At 45.6% G+C, this 23,717-nt stretch overlaps 1 protein-coding gene across 1 annotated transcript in view; it reads right to left on the bottom strand.

The window, feature by feature from the left end:
• cfap91 (cilia and flagella associated protein 91) overlaps window positions 1-15,445 on the bottom strand; it is a 72,914-nt gene extending 57,469 nt beyond the window's left edge. Inside the window, exons 1-4 of the mRNA XM_055644298.1 lie at window positions 15,148-15,445; window positions 2,294-2,370; window positions 980-1,137; window positions 18-101 (exon numbers count right to left, since the gene is read on the bottom strand). Of these exons, the coding sequence (XP_055500273.1) occupies window positions 18-101; window positions 980-1,137; window positions 2,294-2,370; window positions 15,148-15,223 (395 nt within the window). The 5' untranslated portion in view covers window positions 15,224-15,445. The remainder of the gene's footprint in view (window positions 1-17; window positions 102-979; window positions 1,138-2,293; window positions 2,371-15,147) is intronic.
• Between the last annotated feature and the right edge of the window lie 8,272 nt (window positions 15,446-23,717).

The raw sequence follows: 23,717 nt of genomic DNA, 5'->3' as shown, positions 1-23,717 counted from the left end.
TTCTTTCCTTATCCTACCTTGTGAAGTACTTGTACCGGCCTCTGCCACTCACTTCCGCATCTGGCGGAGCCTGCATCTGCATTTTTAAGGACGAGTTATAGCTGGGGAAAAAAATGTATACTTTTATTATAGTTTTAATTTCTCAGTAGCAGCTGGTTGCAAAAAACATAAAAAGCAATCCATGCAAAATACATTCTCTAAAGAGAGATGAGGGATGATGTACTTTATTAGTAAGCCTTGTTAAAATGTTAATTTGTGTCAGGTCTTTAGAATATTCCTGATGAATTGCTGTTCGTATTGGTAACAGCTTTAACATCATTTCTCACAGCATCTTTACAAGAGCTCCAGGCAAAGCTAGGTCCCGGACATCAGAACATCTGTAAAGTAGCTCCATCCAGGACAAATCAAAAGTTTTGACAAAATGATCAAAACTCTTGGCTAAAGAGATGAAACCTGTGAAGCAAATTATTCAATGATTATTTGCTGATGTTAATCTAAATAAGATAAAAATCAGAATAGTTTACAATTGATCGTTTGAAAGATATAGCATGGAAACAGGCCCTTCGGCCCACCAAGTCTATGCCAACCATCGATCACAAGTTTACACTAATTCTATGTTATCCCACTTCCTCATCCACCCTAGGGACAATTTACAGAGGGCCAATGAACCTACAAAGCCGCACATCGTTGGGATGTGGGAGGAACACAAAGCACCTGGAGTAAACTCACATGGTCACAGGGAGAATATACAAACTCCACGCAGATAACACCCGAGGTCAGGTTCAAACCCAGGTCTCTGGCGCTGTGAGGCAGGAGCCATTGTGCCACCCCGAATTTTAATGATCAGAGATAGAATTCTGAAATACTATGTTGAAACATTTTGTAGTAAGTGAAGGTTTTCAAGCGGTTTATGATTTACTAATTGAAAGGATTTCTTAATTTGCCCATTTAGTTAATTTCAAAAGAAAGTAGCTATTACTTTGCCAGTTGCTTGATGGTTTCTTGTCTTTTCTCTTCAAATCCTCTCCAGCGTTGATCTATAAACTTTGGAACTGGGTTGGTGCGGTCAAGGTGCAGAGCAAAGCTTGGGAAATGCTGTAAATTACTGAACATCGCGTGATAATCAGGTACCTTTTTCTGCGTTGAAGAAGAATACAGAATTTGTGATATCTGGATGCCAAGAGAACAACTTAAACCACATGCTAAAAAGTATAGATTGACATTGCTTAGTACAAAGATAAATTATCAAAGGAATCTCTATGATTCATTCTTCTCTGCTTTGTAAGGTCACCATTTTGCAAAACCTATTGTAATTAGTTTTTTTCTAATGCTTAACTTATTCTGCTTTCTCGTTACAATCATTCTATCTGCCAGCATCATTGTTGAGATTTTATAAGCTAACACAACCACCGGGCTCAAGACTAGCTTCTTCCCCGCTGTTATCAGACTATTGAACGGTCCTCCCATAAGCTAGGGCTGAGTCCTGATCTTCCAACCTCCCTCATTGTGGACATTGGTCTTTTTCTCTGGAATGGTAATGCTACAATGCAGATACACTCTGGTATTTTCTCTACATCTTATACTTGATGTGTGGCTTGCCTGTACTCATGTACAGTATGATTCAATTGAGTAGCTTGCAAACAAAAGCTTTTCACTGAATCTCAAGTCAAGTCAAGTCAATTTTAATTCTATAGCTCATATAAAAACAACTCTCGTTGACCCAAAGTGCAGGTACTAAAGTTCTACAAAGAGTGGTACATAGACCTAACATACATACATACATACATACATACATACAGCGCCCCCTCAGAGGACCTCAAGAAACGCTTGTGAGTAAACTTAAAAGAGTTGATGGAGGAGGCAGTTCTGATGGGAAGAGGGATGCTGTTCCATAGTCTAGGTGCTGCAACCGTAAAAGCGCGGTCACCCCTGAGCTTATGCCTGGACCGCGGGATGGACAGTAATCCCAAGTCGGCAGACCTGAGGGACCTGGAGGCAGTATGGTGGGTTAGCAGATTTCTAAAGGAGGAACTTGAAATTGATTCTGAACCGCACAGGGAGCCAGTGGAGAGAGGCCAGAATCGGGATGATGTGGTCCCTTTTTCGGGTGCCCGTCAAAAGTTTCACTGCGGCGTTTTGGACCAGTTGCAGGCGGGACAGGGATGATTGGCTGATGCCAATGTAAAGGGAGTTGCAGTAATCTAGGCGGGAGGAGATAAATGAAGAATTAATTTGTAAGAAGAATTAATTTTAGATTGCATTATGCTGACAAACTACAGTTGTGAGTACTCACTAGTTGGTTTGTGGATGCAAACGCCTTCATGGACATCTTAACATGGTCCTTCTCACTAGACAGCACATATAGAGGATCTGTGGCAAACAGGAGAAGTTAGTTCCCTACTCAATGATTTATCAACAGAAATACTGCAGGGCATAAAATAAAAATAGTAATGACAATCTTATACAGGTGTCGTCAGCGTGTTCATTTCTAATAATTCAATTAATTGTAACATCAATTTTCAATTTTAGTTGCTTATATTTTTACGGTGCTGCCGTTTGTTCAAAAATAAAATACATTTATCATCGGGAAGAAATCAGTTCTGAAAATTGAGTTACTAATTTAGAAACAAATTAAAAGCTGAATGTTAGAGGTTTCATTCAGAAATATGGGTCTGGAAATTCTGACTGGGGGATCGGAATTTCTGTTAAATATCTGCCGATCACTAACCCCATTGGAATCTCATCTCAAGCTGATTTGTACTAATAAGATAGTTCAGGCAGCTGTACCTTTTATGACACCCTTTGAAATTGTCATGTCTCACATAGTTAGAGTTATAAAGCACAGAAACAAACCCTTTGGCGCAGCTTGTCCACACAGGCATTTGAGTTGTCCTGAGCTGGTCCCGTTTACTTGCATTTGGCCCATCTCCATTTGAACCTGTTTCTCCATGTATCTGACCAAATTATTTTTACACTTTGTAAAATTCTGCTGGTGGCTTTGGAAATTTGGGGTTGGGAGAACGTTAACAGACTGGAGGGCAGCACTGCGTTAGAGTTGCTGCCTTACGGCACCAGAGATCCAGGTTCGATCCTGACTACAGGTGCTGTCTGTACACAGTTTATATGTTCTCCTAGTGACTGCATGGATTTTCTCTGGGTGCTCTGGTTTCCTCCCACTCTCCAAAGACATAGAGGTTTGTAGCTTATTCGGCTTTGGTAAAAATTGTAAATTGTCCCTAGTGTGTAGAACAGCCAAAGGGCCCGTTTCCACATTGCATCTCTAAAGTCTTACGTCTAAAGACAAATATTGATCTGGTCTCAGCTGCCAATAAAACTCACCATGTGGTCCTCTTTGTCACTGCCAATTTCCTGAAAAACTTTCAATCTCTTTTAAACAATGTTTTCTGCAAACTGTGAAATACCTTGCTAGTCCTGTTTGAGTTGCTGAACAGCATTTACCCTGAGTGGAATATATGGAACCCAAGACAGGAAACTCAGCGCATCAGTCACAGCTCTCACTGTGAAGTCACAATGACAGTTAGCGGTCCACTTGTAAAACTAGCTCACTTAAAATGGCAATGAAGACATCTTTCGTAAGTGTTAGGGTAGAAATCTGATTGTAAACTATATGCATAAATACTTAAGAGACAAGTGTTTGAATAACAATCTATGAGCGCCAGTTTTATGCATGCATTAATGCTTTGCCCAAAGATGATTGTAGTAAGAGATTATTAATTGCACAACAGTAAATTTTGTTCATTATGTAATTAAGGTTAATTAAGTATCCGCGTCAGTAATATTTTAAAAAATGTTTCACACATTGAGCAAAAGAGACAGATGGAGCAATGAGCTTATCAACTCACTGACTATACAACAAACTGCCAGGAAAATTACCATCAAACCACAGGATGTTAATATGCAGCAAGTTGTTATTCATATGTTCTAAATTACCACTGTAATTTGTTTTTAAAGCTACTGTTTATGCTGGCTCAGGTCCTATTACATTAGATAGTGTGCTGCTCCAGACATTATATCAGCCCCTGAGTATTTTCCTTTTTTCCTTCATACTTTAGCAAACCAAGCAAGAAAATTAAATGGTGGCAAAATAATGTTACCTTGTCAATGATTGTATAGCTGCAACCTATAATTTTGTTATAAGTGTGCGTGTGCAATTTAATAATTGCTCAAGCATACCATATCCTACAACTACTTATCACAATTCCCTCCTGCCAGCTAGTCTCCCACTCATTCCAACTTCTGATCCTCCCACCAAGGCCAGATCATATCTCGTGGGGATATCTGACAGCCTTCTCTCACTCTGATTCTACCAACAGTGGTCAGTGTTGATCTTCAACCCTGCCATCCCAATGCCTCCATGAATTCAGATCCAGCCCATGTGCTTACCCAAATAATAATAATAATAATAATAATAATAATAAATCCTTTATTTCGAACAGACTAAAAAATAAAAAGCAATTCTGAAACAGCATACAAAAAACAAAAAAACAAAACAAAATGAATATTTATAAAGTGTCATAAACAATAGTTATAAATAAATGAATCGTATGTGTCCGAAAAGGAGCAGGAAGAAGCCAAAGCTTATTAATTCCCGCCCCTTATTCAACTGCTTATAATTATCTTATACAAATTTAGCAGCTATAAACACCTATTTCCATATGTACACCAAATTATTTACATTTATACACTAATCAAATGTTTGCAAAGCCATACAAAAAAGAGAGAAAAAAAAAAGAAAAAAGAAAAACCCTCCTGTACTGTACAATATCTCTTAGTCATATAGTTATCCCATCACTCTATAATCACCCTTCCCAATACAACCAGTATAACAAATATCACCTATCCTCATCCCAATATCCTTTAAAAAAAAGTGTTTTTGTACATCTTTTTAACTGAATTATGTTTGTGCTAAGTTTTCTCTCCTGTTCCAGACCATTCCACAAATTCACCCCGCAGATTGCTATGCACATACTTTTAAGGGTTGTTTTGACATTTTTTTTTTTTAATTAAGTTCCCCTCTCAAATTATACCCACCCTGTCTTTCCATAAACAGTTTTTGTATATTTCCCAGAAGTAAATTATTTCTTGCTTTGTACATGATTTGTGCAGTCTTAAATTTAACCAGAATAGAATAGAATAGAATAGAATAGAATAGTTTCTTTATTGTCATTGTAACATGAACCATGTACAACGAAATTTAAAATGTCAGCCAGTCAGTGCAGCATTCAAACATTTCTAAAAGCTAACGATACATACAAGGTAAAATATTAAAAGATAAACAACTAAATAAATATCACGAACAAAGCACGCATACACACCCAACCCTCCATCCTTCTGTCGATTTCACAGTGTACCACAGTCCCTTAGTCTGTATCGCCCCTGCGTTCTTTGGCGGCTACATTTAGTGCTTTTATAGCAGTCGGGTAAAAACTGTTTTTTAGTCTATTTGTCCTTGTCCTTGTAGATCTGTACCGTCTGCCTGACGGCAACAGTTCAAACAGAGAGTGTCCGGGGTGGGAAATGTCCTTTATGATATTCTGGGATTTTTTTTGGTGCAGCGGGAACTGTGTAAGTCCTCCAAGGTAAGGAGAGGGCAGCCGACAATCCTCTGGGCGTTGTCAATGGCCCTCTGGAGCGCTTTCCTCTGAGCCGCTGTGCAGCTGGTGTACCACACGCATACACAGTATGTTAGTATGCTCTCAATGGAGCACCGATAAAAGGACAGCAGCAGTCTCTGAGTGATGTTATTCTTCCTGAGCACCCTCAGGAAGTGCAGTCTCTGCTGGACCTTTTTCAGCAGCGCAGTGGTGTTCACGCTCCACGTCAGGTCCTCCTCAATATGGATTCCCAGGAAGCGGAAATCCGCCACCATCTGATAGTCAATGGTACCATGTTCGTTTTATTCTTCCTGAAATCTATTATTACTTCCTTTGTCTTTAAGGTGTTGAGGAGCAGGTTATTTTCTTCACACCACACTGTCAGCTGCTCCACCTCATCCCGGTAGGCGTACTCGTCCCCCCTGGAGATGAGTCCCACCACCGTAGTGTCATCCACAAATTTGACAATGGTGTTGCTGTGGTGGGCGGGGGTGCAGTCATGTGTGTAGATGGTGTAGAGCAGGGGGCTCAGTACGCAGCCCTGTGGAGAGCCGGTACTGAGGCTGAGGGCCGTGGATGTATGATGGCCCACTCTGACTCTCTGGCTGCGACCCGACAGGAAGCTATTTATCCACGTACAGGTGGAGTGTGGAAGTCCCAAGTCCCCCAGTTTGTCCACCAGTTTGTGGGGAAGGATGGTATTAAAAGCAGATCGGTGAACTTCAGTGTATGTGACTTTAAGAATAATAAATTGGTATGTTCAAGATATCCAACGTTATTGATGATTCTTATTGCTCTTTTTTGTAATGTGCATAATACTTTAATTCTACTTCCCATTCCTACACAGAATGAATGTCCTAGGTTTCCTCCATTGTCAGAGTGAGGTTAAACGCATCTCATATTTTGAGGGACAGCATCTCATATTTTGTTTGGGCAGTTTACAGCCCAGTGGTATGAATTTTGATTTTTCTAACTTCAGGTTTTCCCGTATTCCCTCTCTCCCTATCCCCCCCCCCCCCACCCAAGTCTCACTAGCTTCTCGTTTTTACCCAATAAACAGCTAACAAAGGCCTGTTTCCTTTATCGTATTTACTTTTTTGCATCTCTTTAATTCATTGGTCTTTATCTCTCTACATCATCGTCTAGATCTCGTTTCCCTTTTCCCTAACTAGTCTGAGGAAGGGTCTCGACCCAAAACATCACCCATTCCTTCTCTCTGGACATGCTGCCTGTCCCGCTGAGTTACTCCAGCTTTTTGTGTCTATGTTCTTCTTACATTCCACAACAGTGAAAGGTACAAACGACATGCCTTGTGTGTGAAAGACCCACCACAAACTGTTTGATCAACCCATTTTGAAGGCACACAACTTATTCTTGTGTCAAATAGCTGGACTTCAAGGGTAGTCCCACTTGATTACCTCCATTACTAAACAACCGTATGAATATAGCTGGTAGAGCTGCTGCCTCACAGCACAGGAGACCCGGCTTGGATTCTGACCTCAGGTGCTGTCTATGTGGTTTCCATATTCTCCACTGTAACTGCATGGGGTTCCTCCTGGTTCTCCGGTTTCCTCCCACATCCCAAAACATGTTGTTTTTTAAAATAGATTAATTGGCCCTCTGTAAATTGCCTCAAGTGTGGAAGGAGTGGATTCGTAGCATTATTCATTGAAACGGGCTGTTCCATTTTATTCCCTCCTTTTATCCCAAACTCCCCTTAAATTCTACCTCACACCTACACCATATGGTACCATCTCCTGCCATAAAGCCTGATGCAAAAATATCTGTTTAACTCCTCAGCTATGTCCTTGTCCACATAGCTATTTCCATAATCTCATTTTATCTGTGGAAAATGTTCACCTGGCCATCTCTTTTCCTTTTTTTATCTACAAAGAAATTCTTCCAGCTTTTAAAAAAATATATTTTTTACTAAATTTCTCTCCTTGTTTATTTAGGTATTCCCGCATTCTCTCTCTCCCTATCGCTCCCCGCCCAAGTCTCACTAGCTTCTCGTTGTCCATGTATCACTGCTTTTGTCCTTGGAGTCACAGACCATGGCCATTTGTGCCAACATATCCATACCAACCATTAGGGGTTTTGAAAAATCTGAAGAAGGGTCCAGACCCGAAACATCACTAATTATTTTCTCCAGGGATGCTGCCTGGTCCGCTGAGTTACTCCAGCATTTTGTGTCTATCTTCCGTACCAATCAATATGCCTATCTAATCTTTTCAAAGCATTTGGCCCATCTAAATCATTCCTCCCCATGTACCCATCCAAATGTCTTTTAAAGGTTGTAATTGTATCTGCTTCTGCCAGTTATTTGTGCAGCTGGTTCCATATACTCACTGCCATCTGGTCAAAAATGTCCCCCACAGATATCCTTTAAATCTTTCCCCTCTCTCTTAAACCTATGCATCTAGTTTTAGACTTTAGAGCATGCGCCGAAGTGAGAGGCAGCAAGTCCTTGTAGCTCTGAGTCTTGTTTAGTGTTTTAGTGTGTTTTGTGCGTTGGTTGTTGTTGTGTAGTATTTTACACAGTATGTGTAGAGTTGCGTATAGGAGGGACGAACCCCTTATGCGGCGATGGACAGCTTACGGAATAAAACACCCTATTCCGTCTGAGCTGGAGAAGCCGTTCCGTGGTTGCTGTGCCAGTGCCAGGCTAAGGGCGTGGAGGTGGAGATACAAGCCGTTTCTGCCATCGATCCTTATGGGGAACGTCAACTCTTTCCCTAACAAGTGTGAGGAGTTGGAGGCCCTCATGTACGTCAACAAAATAGAGAGAGTACAGCGGAGATTTACTAGAATGTTGCCTGGGTTTCAGCAACTAAGTTACAGAGAAAGGTTGAACAAGTTAGGGCTTTATTCTTTGGAGCGCAGAAGGTTAAGGGGGGACTTGATAGAGGTTTTTAAAATGATGAGAGGGATAGACAGAGTTGACGTGGAAAAGCTTTTCCCACTGAGAGTAGGGAAGATTCAAACAAGGGGACATGACTTGAGAATTAAGGGACTGAAGTTTAGGGGTAACATGAGGGGGAACTTCTTTACTCAGAGAGTGGTAGCTGTGTGGAATGAGCTTCCAGTGAAGGTGGTGGAGGCAGGTTCGTTTTTATCATTTAAAAATAAATTGGATAGTTATATGGATGGGAAGGGAATGGAGGGTTATGGTCTGAGCGCAGGTATATGGGACTAAGGGAGATTATGTGTTCGGCACGGACTAGAAGGGTCGAGATGGCCTGTTTCCGTGCTGTAATTGTTATATGGTTATATGGTTATATGTAGAACCAGCAGGTCTACCGTGAGTGCAGTCTCATGTGTTTTACCGAGACGTGGCTGATGTACAACATCCCGTGTAGATCTGTGTGGATCTACCCGGCTTCACTACGGTGCGAGTGGATAGAGACCCGAAGGCAAGTGGGAAGATCAAAGGTGGTGGTCTTGCTCTGCTGGTGAACAATAGATGGTGTAATCCAGGTCACAAAACTGTGAAAGATAAGATCTGTTGTCGGGGTATTGAGCTCCTGGCGGTTGGATTGAGACCTTATTATGTACCGAGGGAGTTCTCCCACATCGTCGCCATTATTGTTTATATTCCTTCTCGAGCGGAGCATGTCGTCATCCAAGAGGCTGTCGCGAGATTACAGACCCGACACCCGGACGTACTCATTGCCTTATCAGGGGACTTCAATCATGTGAACATCAGCCCCCACTTGTCGGGCTTCTCTCAGTATGTTGACTGTCCCACAAGGCACAATAAGACGCTGGACTTGTGTTATGTCAATGTCAAGGAGGCCCATAGTGTTAGCCTTTCCACCACTTGGCAAATCAGGTCACAACCTGGTTTACCTAAGGCCTTCTTACAAACCCTGGGTGCTGAGACAGCCTACAACCACCCGGTCTTTCAGAAAGTGGACACCAGAGGCCAGTGAATCACTGAGGGCCTGCTTTCAATGCACAGACTGGGATGTACTGATGGAGCCACAGGAATTCAACAACAGTATGGACATCGACAGGATGGCTGGATGCATAACGGACTACATCAACTTCTGCAGGGATGTTGTTGTGGCAGTAAGAACTGTTTGTTGCTTTCCCAACAACAAACCTTGGATTACAAACAACATCAAGAGCCTCCTAAACGAGAAAAAGGAGGCTTCAAGGTTGGTGATCGGGAAAAGATCAAGAGGGTACAGCATCAACTGAAAAGGTGCTTAAAGCAGGCAAAAGGGGACTATAAAAGGAAGCTGGAGAGGAAACTGTAGCACAACAACATCAAAGAGGTGTGGAGAGGAATGAAGACCGACCGGCTTCAAGGAGAAGAGAAGCCAGCTGTCAGGAGACATGGACAGGGCCAATGAATCTATAACAGGTTTGATCTGGTATCCCCTCCCACCTCTGCAGGTGCAGCCTCTCCCCCACCATCACCTCCACGAGGCAGGCCCCCCCCAACACCACAGCTGCAGCACCTCTTATGCCGGCATCTCCTCAACTGTTCTTCACGGCGGACAAGGTGAGAGCTGAGCTGAGGAGGTTGCGTGTGCCCTGGTAAAGCAGCTGGCCCTGATGGCGTATATCCCAGGCTACTGAAAGACTGTGCAACTCAGCTGGCGGAGCCTCTCCAGACCATTTTCAACCTGAGTCTCCAGTCAGGGAGGGTACCAGGTCTGTGGAAAACATCATGTCTCGTGCCGGTTCCCAAAGCAGGGCGGCCGACCGAGATCAACAACTACAGACCGGTGGCCCTTACATCCCATATCATGAAGACAATGGAGTGGCTACTCATTCGTCCCCTGAGACCACAAGTCTAGCACGTACTCGACCCACTACAGTTTGCGTACAAGGAGAACATTGGTGTGGATGACACAGTCCTCTACATGCTGAACCGGATTTACTCCTTTTTGGACGAACCCGGTGGCTATGTGAGGATTATGTTCTTCGACTTTTCAAGTGCGTTCAACACCATCCAACCCCTGATTCTGAAAGAGAAGCTTAAGAAGATGGGGGTGGATTCCACCTTTACCTGCTGGATATACAACTACCTGACGGGCCGACCACAGTTTGTTAAGCTGGGTGACTGTGTTTCCGGGACAGTGGTGTTCAATGTTGGAGCCCCACAGGAAACGGTTCTGGCCCTGTTCCTCTTCACCCTGTATACTGCAGACTTTAAATACAAGTCTGACACATGCCACATTCAGAAATATTCAGATGACACAGCGATTGTGGCATGTGTAAGGAATGGACATGAGGAGGAATACAGGGACTTGACCATTGCTTTCTGTGCCTGGAGTAAAGAGAACTGTCTCATCCTGAACACAACCAAGACTAAAGAGAAGGTTGTTAACTTTGGCAGGTCCAAGCTCCCCCTTCAGCCGGCTAACACTGCAGGGGTGGACATTGAGGTGGTGCAGACATATAAATATCTGGGAGTGCACCTTGATAACAAACTGGACTGGTCAGTCAACACTGATGCCCTCTACAAAAAAGGACAGAGCAGACTCATTTTCCTCAGAAGGTTTAGATCCTTCAACGTGCGCAATGGCATGCTGTACCTGTTCTACTATACTGTGGTTGCAAGAGTCATTTTCTACGCTGTTGTATGCTGGGGCAACAACATCCAACAACATCTCTGCTAAAAACAGCAAGAAGTTGGTCAAGCTGGTAAAATTAGCTAGTTCAGTGCTGGGGGAGGGGGGGGGGGGGGGGGGGGGGGGGGGGGGGGGGGGAGAGTGCACTCTCTGGTGGATGTGCTTGAGAGGCGTATGAGGAGCAAGGTGCAGGTCATCCTTGACAACTCCGGGCACCCCCTCCATGAAATTCTGGAGGGTCAAAAAACCACACGGATGTACAACCAGCTCCTCTCCCTGTGCTGTAGAACGGAGTGGTTCAGGAGATCTTTCACCCCTGCAGCCATTAGATTTTATAATACTGACCGCTAGGCTGTATGGGGATGCTTTGCATTTTTAATAGTCAATGATTGGGTCTTTTTAAGTATTTATTGCTTTCATGTATTGTCCATATTGTATTTTATGTATTTTTTGTCTGATTTTGTTCTGAATGTGTGGGTTTGTTGGTTATTGGACATATGAATTTCCCTGAGGGGATCAATAAAGTATTTATTAGACTTCTCTGCCGTAGGAACAAAGACCGTAACCAGCTACCCTATCTATGCCCTTGATGATCAGGTCACCCCCAATCTCCTTAATTCCAGTGAATGCAGCCCCAGCCAATCCAATCTTGCCTCCAGTCCAGGAAACATCCTTTTCTGCACCCTTTCCAGTTTGATCACATCCTCCCTGTAGTGTGACAACCAGAACAACATACAATACTCTAAGTGTAGTGGAACCAGTCTTCCTGTACAAATGTTACATGACGTCCCCATTCTTGCATTCAGCGCCACGGCTAATATACCTCCTTCACCACCCTGTCTATCTGTGTCGCCACCTTCAGAGAAGGTTTGTACTCATCCGCCCAAGTCTCTCTGTTCACCAACGTTCCCCAGGGCCCATCTCCTTTGCAGGATTCTGAATTTATCCCTTCTAACTGAAGTTGCAGGAGACCTGATAGGAGTATGTAAAATTATGAGAGGCATAGATAGGTTCTGACGGTCTACCCTATTTTCCAGGATGAAAATATCAAATACTAGGGGGAAAGTTTAAGGTGAGAGGTGGGACGTTTAAAGGAGATGTGCAGAACAGGTTTTTTTCCACAGAAGGTGTATGTGCCTGGGGTAGTGTTGGAGGCAGATGCAATTGTGGTGTTTAAGATAAGCGCATGTAATGGAGGTATGTGGATTATGCGCAGGCAGATAGGGGTTGGTCTTGCCATCATGATCAGCACAGTTATTGTACTGTACTTTTCTAATTGTTAATGGGTACAAATTTAGGATAGTTGATATAAAAAGCAGATAACACAAGGAATTTGGGATTTGGTCTGAAATTTGGTCTGGCATATTTAACAATTGTTTGCCAAAGAGGAATTTGATAAATATTGCTATATTTAAGAGGGAAGATGCGGCCCTTGTGGCTAAGGGGATCAGGGGGTATGGAGAGAAGGCAGGTACGGGATACTGAGTTGGATGATCAGCCATGATCATATTGAATGGCGGTGCAGGCTCGAAGGGCCGAATGGCCTACTCCTGCACCTAATTTCTATGTTTCTATGTTTCTATGTATGAAAGTCAGCATATATTCCCACCAGATTCCTTCTGCACTCTACCATTCAATGTGTCCAGAGAAAGGAGAATTAGATTTAGATGCAATGCCTCCAAATCTCAACTAGCTTGCTTAACTTTACTGTTTAAGAAAGAACTGCAGATGCTGGAAAAATCGAAGATAGACAAAAATACTGGAGGAACTCAGCGGGTGAGGCTGAAGAAGGATCTCGACCCAAAACGTCGTCTATTCCTTCTCTCCATAGATGCGACCTCACCTGCTGAGTTCCTCCAGCAACCCTTCTTCAGTCGTCGCCTATTCCTTCTCTCCATTTATGCTGCCTCACCCGCTGAGTTCTTCCAGTATTTTTGCTTGACTTTACTGTTCAGTTTCTCATCCACCGAGCAGCCCTTTGGATGGTTAAGAAGGAACTGCAGATGCTGGAAAATCAAAGGCAGACAAAAATGCTGGAGAAACTCAGCGGGTGAGGCAGCATCTATGCAGCGAAGGAAATAGGCGACGTTTCGGGTCGAGACACATCATCTAGCCCTTTGAATGGTGTATGGCCGGGTGGCCAATAATCACGAATTTTAAATTTTAAAGAAGTGTTGGTGAAAGTCAGCGGGCCAGGAAGCATCTGTGAAGGTCATGGACAGACGACATTTTAGGTCAGGACTCTTCTTCAGACGGAGGGGGGCAGAGTATGTAACACAGGCTAGAGCTGAAAAGGAGATACAATGGTCAGATAAGGATAGAGGAGGAGGAATGATATGTAAAGCCAAAGGCAGGGATATAGGTGGATGGGGGAAGAAGAGGGTGGATAAAAGAGAAAGTTAGGAATGGGAGACAAACATATAGAGGAGGTAAAAGGTGCAGGGGTTCACTTGCCAGGCTTTGTCCCACCCCCACCTATCTTTTCCAGCTTTCTTCCCCCTACTTCATTCAGTCTGAAGGGTCCCAACCCAAAATATCATGTATCCATGTCCTCCAGAGATGCTGCCTGACCCGCTGAGTTCCTTCAGCACTTTGTGTTCGACTAATGGTAAAATGGATTTTGGAATAAAGGGAAGTGCAAACACTATTGGGTATAACGGTTGCAATATTGAATGTATTAAGAGTGTTGCACGGTTTTTATTTGTGCATATCTTTTATCACAAATGAAGTTTATATTTGCAATTAAAAAAAGGCAGTGGAAGAGAGGGAGAGTATTACTCAGTATTGGAGAGTTCAATGTTCACAGGATGCACAAGGAACTTAAGATAGGTATGTTACAAAACCTACCTGAATCGTCATTGGGAATCTGCCCTCAGCCATGTCCGCGATTTCGGCGCTGTTTGGAGGGGGCGGGTTTAAAACGCGATTTTTACTAGGCTGTTCTAATCGCAGATGTTCAGCCTAGTAAATCATTAACGAAAAATCGTTGCAAGACCCGGTCGCAAAAGGTATTATTAGTTTTATAGGCCTCGATAATATAGTTATAATAGTTTTAAAATTACTGTCTCATTCCGCAACCTCTCGCAGCCCCAGGGTTTTATAAAGCAAACAATTAAAGGTATGTACCTTATTTTTACATTAAATGGGGCATATATATAACCCTGTATATCAAGTTATCTATAGCGAGTAGTTCATTTTGGGCTTTTTATATCCCGCAGTATTTTTCTCGGCATTTGAGGGCACTAATCCAGCGCGATGTCAACGTTCTAAACCAGTGCGTTCCACATGAACCCACTAGAAAGCCGATTTAAATGGGCATTTATTTACAGCAATTGAACACTAAATTCCTTCCATTTGGCCTATAAATTAATGTAAATTAGATATAAAAATCATGTTATATTGTGAATTATTTGTGAATAATCTTTGGACACTTAGGCTATTTAAAAATGTTAATCTTTCCTTAAGAAATGGGCTTTTGACTATCCAAGATCACAGCTTTTTTGTAATGTCCATTGAAAATCAATAGGGAACAAGATGCTAATTTCCGAGTATGAAAATGGCCATAACTTTTTTAATACTTGAGATATGAAAGTGAATTTGGTGTCAAATTAAACTTATTGTTATGCTTTATCTGATGGGATAAATTGCAGACTTGATTTTTAAAATCTCAAAATTTTGTAACATTGCTACTTAAGATGCTGGTTTACAAAGCAAAACCACAAAGTGCTAGAGTAACTCAGTAGGTAGGGCAGCATCTGTGGACACCAAACATCTTTGACTCTCTTCAGGCAATGTTCATACCATTTTTGGGTAGTAAGCTGCCCAAGATAACAATTAAAGAAAGTTAATAGAAAGAAAGTTAGTGGTCAAAAAGTTGTTTTTTTTTAAGTCATACAAAACGAAAACTGAAACGAATGACTATCAAGGACGTGGGCAGCCGGTTTTACCGTAGATGTAGTCGTGAGGCCGCTCGGCCCTGAACCTCTGCCTGCTCTGCAGGCTCTGGGTCAACGTGAAGCTCATGGTGCCGTGCTCTGCTGCCGCTGCCGCTTCGTTTACACACACAGACACCGCACTTGGTGATACGTTATTTTCCTCGGCGTCTCGGTGAATTGCCGGCTGCAATGCGCCGGAATCCGTTCACCCGTGTCGGCGGACTGCGGTAACCATAGCGACGCCTACACTCAAGGAGTCGGAACAGGAAGGACGGACGGACGGAGTTGCAGAGGCGGAGGCGCTCACCCAGACGTGGCGCCACCTGGTGTCCGCCTGGACGCTGCGTCTCATCTCCTCTGCTGCTCGAACACAAGGAACTGCACAAGCTGCGTGCAGCCTTACATCCAAAAAGGACACAAGGTGCAGGAAGGAGCAAAGATTATAGAGGAGCTCCTCTAGTATCTTTGAGAAGGAGTAAGTCAGCGGATCATGCATGATCTCTGCAGCACATGGATTGGTGACATAGAAACATAGAAAATGGGTGCAGGAACAGGCCATTCGGCCATTCGAGCCAGCACCGTCATTCAATATGATCATGGCTGATCATCCAAAATCAGTTATTCCCAGTTCCTGCTTTTTCCCCATAACCATTGATTCTTTTAGCCCTAAGAGCTAAACCTAACTCTCTCTTGAAAACGTCTCGTGAATTGGCCTCCACCGCCTTTTGTGGCAGAGAATTGCACAGATTCAAAACTCTCTGGGTGAAAAGGTTTCACAACATCTACAAGATACAAGATGCATTTATTTGTCACATGTGCCAGTTGGCACAGTGGAATGTAATCACCATACAGCCATACAGTAATCTCAGTCCTAAATGGCCTACCCCTTATTCTTAAACTGTGACCCCAGGTTCTGGACTCCCCAACATCAGGAATGTTTTTCCTGCATCCAATCCCTTAAGAATTGTATGTTTCTATAAGATCCTATAACTATTGAAACCACTGGGTGGCGTCAGCAATGGCTGCCTCACCAGCAGTCTATCTGTCCTTTCCTTCTTTGTTTAAATAGTATGTGTTAAATGTATGTTTTTAGTGTTCTTTAGCTTGTTCAGGAATGTTTTTCCCATCCAATCCCGGATATGCAATTTTCTATAAGATCCTATAACTATTGAACCACTGGGTGGCGTCAGCAATGGCTGCCTCACCAGCAGTCTATCTGTCCTTTCTTTCTTTGTTTAAATAGTATGTGTTAAATGTATGTTTTTAGTGTTCTTTAGCTTGTTTTATTACCTGGACGGATATGCAATTTTTTCCCCCGCATCGTATACGTCCGCACTGCGGTCTAACATCGAGGAATTGGCAGCCTTTGTTGGAGACTGACTTTTGAGAGCTCCACCGTGGGTGCATACGGGACTTTAACATCGCGGAGCCTGCGGTCTCTAATCAGAGACCGACATCAAGAATTCCAAGCCGCGGGACTTTAGACCGTCCGGAAGCGGGAATTTCGATCGCCCCGACGCGGGAATTTCGACCGCCGGCTGCAGGAGCTTTGATCACCCTGATGGTTCGACTGCCCTGACCGAGGGAGAAATAAAGAGGAAGATTGGACTTTATTGCCTTCCGTCATAGTGAGGAATGTGGAGAATCCACTGTGGTGGATATTTATGTTAACTTTTATGTATTTGTGTGTCTTATTACTTTTTTTTCCATATGGCTGTATGGTAATTTGCATATCACTGTACCTTAATTGGTATATGTGACAATAAAAAACCTTTGACGATCACCTCTCATCCTTCTAAATTCCAGCGAATACAAGCCCAGTCAACCCATTCTTCCATCATACATCGGTCCCGCCATCCCAGGAATTAACCTGGAGGATGTGAGTTGCATTGTCCAAGGTGCTCTGCAGTTTGAGGAGCATCCTCCCCTCCAAGACCATCTCCAGTAAATCCATCTCCACCCCCAGGATGGAGCCAGCCTTCCTGATGAGCTTGTTAATTTTGTTGCCATCGCCCTGATGCCCCAGCACACGGCAGCGAAGAAGATGGCACTGGCCACCAACAATTGGTAGAACATCTGCAGCATCTTACAGCAGACGTTGAAAGAGCGGAACCTCCTCAGAAACTACAGATGGCTCTGTCCCTTCTTACAGTGTCTCAGCGTTCCTGGACCAGTCCAGTTTACTGTCCAGGTAAACTCCAAGGTATTAGTTATTCCTTGGTAAACTGCACATCCACATCTTTGATGAAGACAGGGGACAGGGGTGTTCCTCTCCTGAAGTCCACCACTAACTCTTTAGTCTTGTTGGTGTTGAGCTACAGGTGATTCAGCCCACACCATTCAACAAAGTCGTTGACTACACCTACGGTATGTATTCATCTTCCCTCTGAGTTGCATCTGAAGTCTGAGGGGTAAATGGGGAACAGGGAGAGAGGCCCGCCCCCTGTGTTGCTCACTACCATGTCTGAGACACAGTTCTGTAGCCTGACATACTGTGGTCGTCCAGTCAGGTAGTTGGTGATTACGAGACACAGTCCCACCCCCAGTAATATACTAAAATGAGACAATCAATTTTACTGGTTCTATTTTTCCACCATGATTAGGAAATTGTACAAGATTTATCTTCTCAGATAATTGTCCAATTTCGTGGCCAACAATAAACTGTGCCAATACTCCAGATTTCTGGGGAAATCCTGCAGAATAATTCCCCAAATGCAGATGTGAATGATTTAAGAGAGAACCCCCAAGAGATATTAAAATGTGTTTTAATGTTTCACTTTTTAGTGTTATATACCATTTCCAAAAATGGTATATAAATATTCACACTCCCTGTTTACTGAAATCAAGGACTTTTTTCTGTGTATTACAACTGGTAGACCTGTATAAAAGCATACTGTTTAGCGAGACGGGCAGGTTGAATTAAATGGCTTTAGTTGCTGAACAAAAAACAAGAAAAGACCTCAGAAACCGCGTGCTGAGTCAGCTAACTGTATTATAGCTCCAGCTACCGGGAGGAGCGCTGTCGACTGAGGAGAAAAGCCCGCGAACCAACATCCGCGGACACGTGATGGCGCTAACCAATATCGCGGGTTCGCACTTCCCCAAGCCACCACTATGTGCCACTGCAGGAGCCTCCCCAGAACCCGAGGTAAGGAACCGAGCGGGAGGAGACCAGACCGAGTGGAGACCGGAGGAACAGGCACAACTGGCGGCACAGGAGAACTTGCGGAACAGAGCCAGCAGGCGGCAAAGTCATAGGGGAAACAGGTGCAACAGGAACGGCCAGTGGATGACCTCTACGCCGGGGTTGAGCCACTACCATCTGGCTATCGATATCCAGGTGGGCGGGCTTGAGGCAAGCCACCGGAACGATTTCCTCCCGACCCCCGACATCCAAAAGAAATGTTGCGACGCCGGGGCGCAACATCCGGAAAGGACCCTCATAAGTCCACTACAGCGGAGTCCGGTGCTAGTCCCTGCGGATAAAAACAAACAGACAGTCCTTAAGCTCCGGCGGCACATATACCGGAGCAACCCCATGTCAAGAGGTTGGAATAGGAACCAGACCGCCCACTTTTTCCCGGAGGTTCGCCAACACAGACAAAGTGGGCTCCTGCAGCCCCCGACCCGCGGGAAGGAAATCCCCAGGCATCTGCAGCGGGGAGCCGTACACGAGCTCAGCGGACGACGTGTCAAAATCCGCCTTCGGGGCCGTGCGGATCCCCAGCAACACCCAAGGCAAGTAGTCCACCCAGTCCGGGCCTGTAAACCGCGCCGACTTCAAATGTCGATGGAAGTGCTCCACTAACCCATTGGCCTGAGGGTGATAGGCGGTGATGTGATGCAGCTGTGTCCCATACAGCTCTGCCAAAGCCGACCACAAAGCCGAAGTAAACGGTGCACCATGGTCGGTGGAGGTGTCCGTAGGCACACTAAAACGAGCTACACAGTGGGCACTAAGGGCCCGAGCACAAGACACGCCGTAGATGTCAGAGAGTGGAACGGCCTCTGGCCACCTCGTGTAGTGATCCACGATGGTAAGCAGGTGGGTGGCAGTGCGAGATGTCGGTAGCGGACCCACCAAATCGACACGTATGGGCTGGAACCGGCCTCGGGTAACCACAAAATCCTGAAGCGACACTTGCACATGCCGCTGGACCTTTGACATCTGGCACGGAATGCAGGCCCTAGCCCAGGCCGCAACCTGTTTACAAAGCCCCAGCCAGACAAACTTGTCCGCCACCAACGCAGAAGTCGCCCGAATGGAAGGATGACCCAGACCGTGGACGGCGTTGAACACACGTCGCCGCCAACCTATGGGGACGATAGGGCGTGGCCTCCCAGTGAAAACGTCGCAGTGGACCGACACACCTGCCGGACTGAACGGGACATCGGCCAATACTAATCCCAAGGCTGCCGTCCAATAAGCATCCATCTCACCACCCTTACGTTGCTCAGCAGCTGTTAATATTTGACAAAATAGAGATATATAAAATGGAGGATCATTGCATCTGCAAAGCCTGTTTGGTCAATTTCTGTGAAAAGCCGCAGGCTGTGGATTGGCGCCAGCTAGTCTGGACCCAGATTGATATGCAGGATGGGGATGTCCAGATGTCCTCTCTATTGTTAAAATGTATGAGGACTCTGTAGAAGCGTTCAAAGGTGTTGCAGATGCATTAGCAGGATTGGCTGACTGCAGAAGGGCTGTAAATACTGTTAATAATGTTGCAAGGTGTTTGTTTGATGATTGGCTGAAGTTTGAAGCCTTGTTTGAATTGTTTATACACCCCAGGAGAATGTTGCATTACTTGGGTCAACTGACTTCTTTCCAGAAGCTTCTGTAGAAACATTGTAATGGGGTGCTTTGTAATTGGGTTGGGGAATTGTCATTAACACCTTAATGTAATCGATATCTGTGACTGGTTTGTAGGGATTACCACCCCCAGGTAGTTCTGCCCCACAGGGTTGGATGACCTATAAGTCATGACCACCTATGACCTGGATGAGGTTCTTTGTCGATCTTCTGGAGGAATGCTTGGGCTGCATAACTTTTTGGAGGTGTCTGCTTGCATGAGGCTGAAGGGCTTGGACAAGCAGAGACAAGGATCGATCCCGCTGTGGTTAGGTATTGTATAGGAGATTCGTTATTGTTTCATAAAATAAAGTTTAGTGGTCCAGTGCTTGACTCAGTGTTTTACTGAACTAGACTAAGGGGGGTTAGCTCTAGGAGCATCATTACACAGCTAGCCCCGAATAATAATAAAGCTTTATTTCAGACACAGGTCCATATAACACATCATACAGTATAAAGAGATACAAAACATACATTAAAAATTGCATATTAGCCTATACAAGGGCTTTAATTATGTAGTTCTTTGACTTGTCCAGGCGACACATAAAACTAAACATCAGCTGTCTTAAGAGTGCCTCACAGGTTGGCACTCTAGTGGACACAAACAATTGATGGCACTATGCCACCTAGGGACACGAAGCAGCAACCTCATTGCATCATTGTACGCTACCTTGAGCCTCTGCATACTCTTTTTCTTATAGTTAGACCACAATTGAGCAGTATATAACGGTGTGATATAGGTTCTGAACAAGGAACACTTCACAGAGTCAGAGCACATAGAAAACTTCCTTATAAGTATGTTAGCTTGAAAATAAAATTTACAGCGCTGTCGGTAGAGGCGAATAGTCCACGCCTGGGTCCACAGACGACACGGCCGAGACTGCAGGGTGAGACAAAGCGTCTGCCACCAGGTACAGCTTGCCTTCCACGTGCTGGACGTCGGTGTTGTACTCCGACTCGAACGCCAGGTGCCGCTGTGCCGAGCTGACCAGGGGTCGGACACCTTCGTAAAAGCAAACATCAGGGGCTTGAGGTCCGTGAACGCCCTCGAGGAAATGGTGAAAATGGCGGACCGCCAAATAAAGGGCCTGGAACTCCCGATCAAAAGCGCTGTAGCGGTCGGAGCAGCAGCCCGTGGGTGCACCAGCATGGTGGCCTTGGCCAGCGTCCCACACTAGGTCTCGTGGCTTACCGGCCAGGCACTGGAACAAAGACCGCATGATCCGGGCCGCCGCCGGCACAAAGTAATTGCAGACATTGACCATGCTGACGAATTCATGCAGCCTCTTCCAGGTGAGTGGCCGAGGAAACTGTCGAATGGCCTCCATCTTAGCGGGCAGAGGTGCAGCGCCCTGTGAGCTGACGTGGTGTCCCAGGAAGGCAATGGAGCAGAGCCAAAACTGACATTTGGCGGGATTGATCACCAGCTCGTGGACCTGAAGCCGCTGGAACAGCATCCGGAGGTGCGCACAGTGTTCCTGGTGGGAGCAGCTGGCGAGCAGAATGTCATCCAGGTACACGAACATGAACTCCAACCCCCGACCCACCATATCCATCAACTGCTGGAACGTGCGCGGCGTTCTTCAACCAGAATGGTATCCGCAGCCACTCAAATAGGCCAAACGGGGCGATTATGGCTGTTTTGGGCACATCATCGGGGTGGATGGGAATCTGGTGGTAGCCGTACACCAGATCCACTTTGGAAAAAATGGTTGCACCGTCCAGGTGGGCCGTAAAGTCCTGATTGTGCGGGACTGGGTAGTGACCCGCGGTCGTGACAGCGTTCAGGCATCAGTAACCCTCACACGGTCTCCACCCCCCAGATGATTTGGGAACCATGTGTAATGGGGATGCCCACGGGCTGTCGGAGCGCCCCACAATCCCTATGTCCTCCATTTGCCAGAACTCCTCCTTAGCGAGACACAGCTTGTCGGGCCGGAGCCTGTGCGCCCGTGCATGCAGTGGGAGACCGGCAGTAGGAATATGATGGACCACCCCGTGCTTAAGAGCGGTCGCGTGAAAGCGAGGGGTCAGGAGCTCCAAGAATTCAGCTAGTATGGGGGGCATACGCCCCGCCCTCATCCATCACAGATCCCAGGTGCGGGTCGGAGGGGACAGCAGGCCGAGGGGACTCTGGAGGCACGAGGCGCCGGCCCCGCGTGTCTACCATTAAAGAAAAGGCCCTCAGAAAATTGGCGCCCAGCAGCGGCTGGGAAACATCCGCAATGGCGAAGGCCCATGAGTAATGATGGGAGTCGAGGACACGAGAAAGGGTCCGAGTGCCGTAAGTGCAGATGGGGCTGCCATTGACAGCGGTGAGGGCAGGGCCATGCTTACCGGCACAAGTATCGAGTTCAGACGGAGGAAGAATGCACAGCACAGCCTCTGTGTCCGGAATAGTGATCACGGACGTAGAGGCGATGGTTCTGGCCGACCGCGTTAGCCTCTGCTGGCGATCGGCCAAGACATTTCCCGAAAACACACAGGGGGCGGGCGCGGTATCGGCAGGCCCACTGGCGCTTACTGTGATCTCCGGAGGGCGACTGCGGCGCGGCAATGGCAGCGGAGGGCTGGACGTCCCTGCGTGGCTGCTGGCGTGAAGGCGGTTGATGGATCCACCGTCTTGCTGCTGGGCGAGCCACAGCTCGTCAGCCCATTCAGCGAGCTGCAGGGGGTCGGCGAAATCCGATCCAGTGAGGAGCAGGCGGATGTCGTCGGGCATCTGCTCGAGGAAGGCCAGTTCGAACAGCAGGCAGGGCTGATGGCCATCCATAAGTGTGAGCATCTCGCTCATCAGCGCACAGTGCTAACGGTCACCGAGGCTGTCCATGTGCAAAAGGCGGGCCATGCGATCGCGGCGACTGAGCCCGAAAGTGCGAAGCAGCAGCGCCTTGAGATCCTCATACTTGCTGAAAGCGAGCGGATTTTGCAGGTAAAGCAGCAATCGGGTGACAGTCTCCTGACCGTTAACCACACTTGAGGCTGTTCCTCCCAGAAAACGGGCAGTTTCAGGGGCACCGCGTTTTGCTGGACGTCGAGGTTTTCAGCGGCGTTCATTATCAAGATCCAAAATAATGATTGGACCAAACGGGGTCACCACTTTAGCGAGACAGGCAGGTTGAGTTAAATTACTTTATTTGTCAAACAAAAAACAAGAAAAGGATCCGCGTGCAGGGCCAGCTAACTGTATAATAGCTCCTGCTACCGGGAGGAGTGCTGTCGATTGAGGAAAAAAGCCTGCGATCCAACACCCGTGGTCATGTGATGGCGCCAACCAATATCGAGGGTTCGCACATCCCCAAGCCACCACTATGTGCCGCTACAACTATTATTATATTGGGTGGTTGACCACTGGTTCTTCCTGAATGTTGCTCTGTGGTGAAGGAAAGTTACAACCTTTCATATTCCATTCATTTCACATTTTAGCAGTTTATGTAATTGAGTCATACAGCATAGAAACAGATCCTTTAACTCAACATTCCCATGCGACCAAGATGATCCACTACACTACACTAGTCTCCCACCTCCCTCAAAACCAGGGCAAAAATCAAAAAGGGCCACTTTTCAACATAATTGTATAAGGGGTAAGAGTGTTGTAAAAACAAGCCTGAAGGCTTTGTGTCTCAATGCAAGGAGCATTCGTAATAAGGTGGATGAGTTGAATGTGCAGATAGCTATTAATGACTATGATATAGTTGGGATCACAGAGACATGGCTCCAGGGTGACCAA

Source organism: Leucoraja erinacea, chromosome 13 (assembly GCF_028641065.1).
Source record: "Leucoraja erinacea ecotype New England chromosome 13, Leri_hhj_1, whole genome shotgun sequence".
Taxonomy (NCBI): Eukaryota; Metazoa; Chordata; class Chondrichthyes; order Rajiformes; family Rajidae; genus Leucoraja; species Leucoraja erinaceus.
This window is presented reverse-complemented; position numbering and strand designations above follow the sequence as displayed.